This window comes from Sphaeroforma arctica, assembly GCF_001186125.1.
Source record: "Sphaeroforma arctica JP610 unplaced genomic scaffold supercont1.7811, whole genome shotgun sequence".
Classification (NCBI taxonomy): Eukaryota; class Ichthyosporea; order Ichthyophonida; genus Sphaeroforma; species Sphaeroforma arctica.
In genome coordinates this window covers 1-1,353 of record NW_014032747.1, presented here as the reverse complement: position 1 = coordinate 1,353, position 1,353 = coordinate 1, and the positions used below count along the sequence as shown (strand labels likewise).

General features: G+C 40.0%; 1 protein-coding gene across 1 annotated transcript; it reads left to right on the top strand.

The window, feature by feature from the left end:
- Positions 1 to 501: 501 nt before the first annotated feature.
- On the top strand, positions 502 to 972 carry SARC_16319 (hypothetical protein; the record flags this gene model as incomplete). Its single annotated transcript, XM_014289572.1, has 2 exons — positions 502 to 724; positions 905 to 972. Coding segments are annotated over 2 exons (291 nt in total), but the record flags the coding sequence as incomplete, so codon positions are not given.
- Positions 973 to 1,353: the final 381 nt, after the last annotated feature.

Genomic DNA, 1,353 nt, shown 5'->3' with positions numbered 1-1,353 from the left:
ATATATATATATATATATATATATATGTATGTATATAGATATATATATATGTGTGTGTATGTGTGTGTGTGCGTGTGTGTGTGTTTTTGTGAGTGTGTGAGTGAGTGTGTGTGTGTGTGTATGTATGTATATTGCTCACATGTATGTCGTATGCCTTTCTCAACTGCTGACATGCGCGTGCCACACCTCCCTGTCCCATGCTGACATGTTTTAGGGTCTTTTTATCCTGTCTGTCCAGGTCGTACCACACAGCAGGCGAAGGGAGTGTATGGGCTGATGGGCGACTGCCGGTGGATTATTTCTGGGACGCCCATTCAGAACAGGTACGCACACAGCTCAGTCGATTCGGTATCAATATTTACAGACCTAGATATATCTCCAGGTCTATATATACCTACATATCCCTGTAGCCGCCTTCCTGTCTACACCACTTCGCCCACCGCCTGTTCGCCTGTTGACCCATTTAAACCCTAAAACCCTAAAATCTTAAAACCCTGGTAGACTGGACGACCTCTTCTCGCTGATTCATTTCCTGCAAGTGTCTCCGTACGACGACTACGCTCATTGGAACCGAGAGATCCTCAAACCATTCCATTCCACCGACACCGTTGCCAAGGAAACCGCCAAAGTCGCAATCAAAGCCATCTTGTCAGCGCTTATGCTTCGACGAGAGAAGTCGACGTTGGACGTCGATGGGAAGCCCATTGTGGTCCTCCCACCCAAGGTGTGTGCGCACTATATGACTATATATATATATATACCCACATATCTCTCCATTTTTATAACTGCAGTGAATATGAATCACTTGTCAGTAAACCGGTATAAAGCGGGTCATTTGAATTCCCTTTACTAAAACACGGTTTCCCCTTACTAAAACTCTATTTGTGCCGAACTTCTATAACAGACTGTCGATACTATGAAGATCACAGCCTCCGCTGAGGAACAGGACTTTTATACAGCGCTTTATAAAAGGTGTGTGTGTGTGTGTGTGTGCGTCTACTGTGATCAGCTCCACTTTGGGTTTACGTGGAATTAGATACACGGGCTTGAGCTACAATTGAATATATACAAAAGTCAATATAAAAATCAGATGGCCATTGTATACTCATCTGTGATGGATGTATTGACTTGTAGACGTCATGTGCAAAAGTCGATATATAATCAGGTAGTCATTGTATGCTTCTATCTAATGTATATAATTCTTGACTTCTTTATTTCTATCTGATATATATATATATAGATATATATATATATATCAGATAAATGTATGTATATTGACTTGTATACTTCTATAGTATATATATATATATATATGTTGATTTTTTTGTCTAATATTTATTTTTATATATTCAC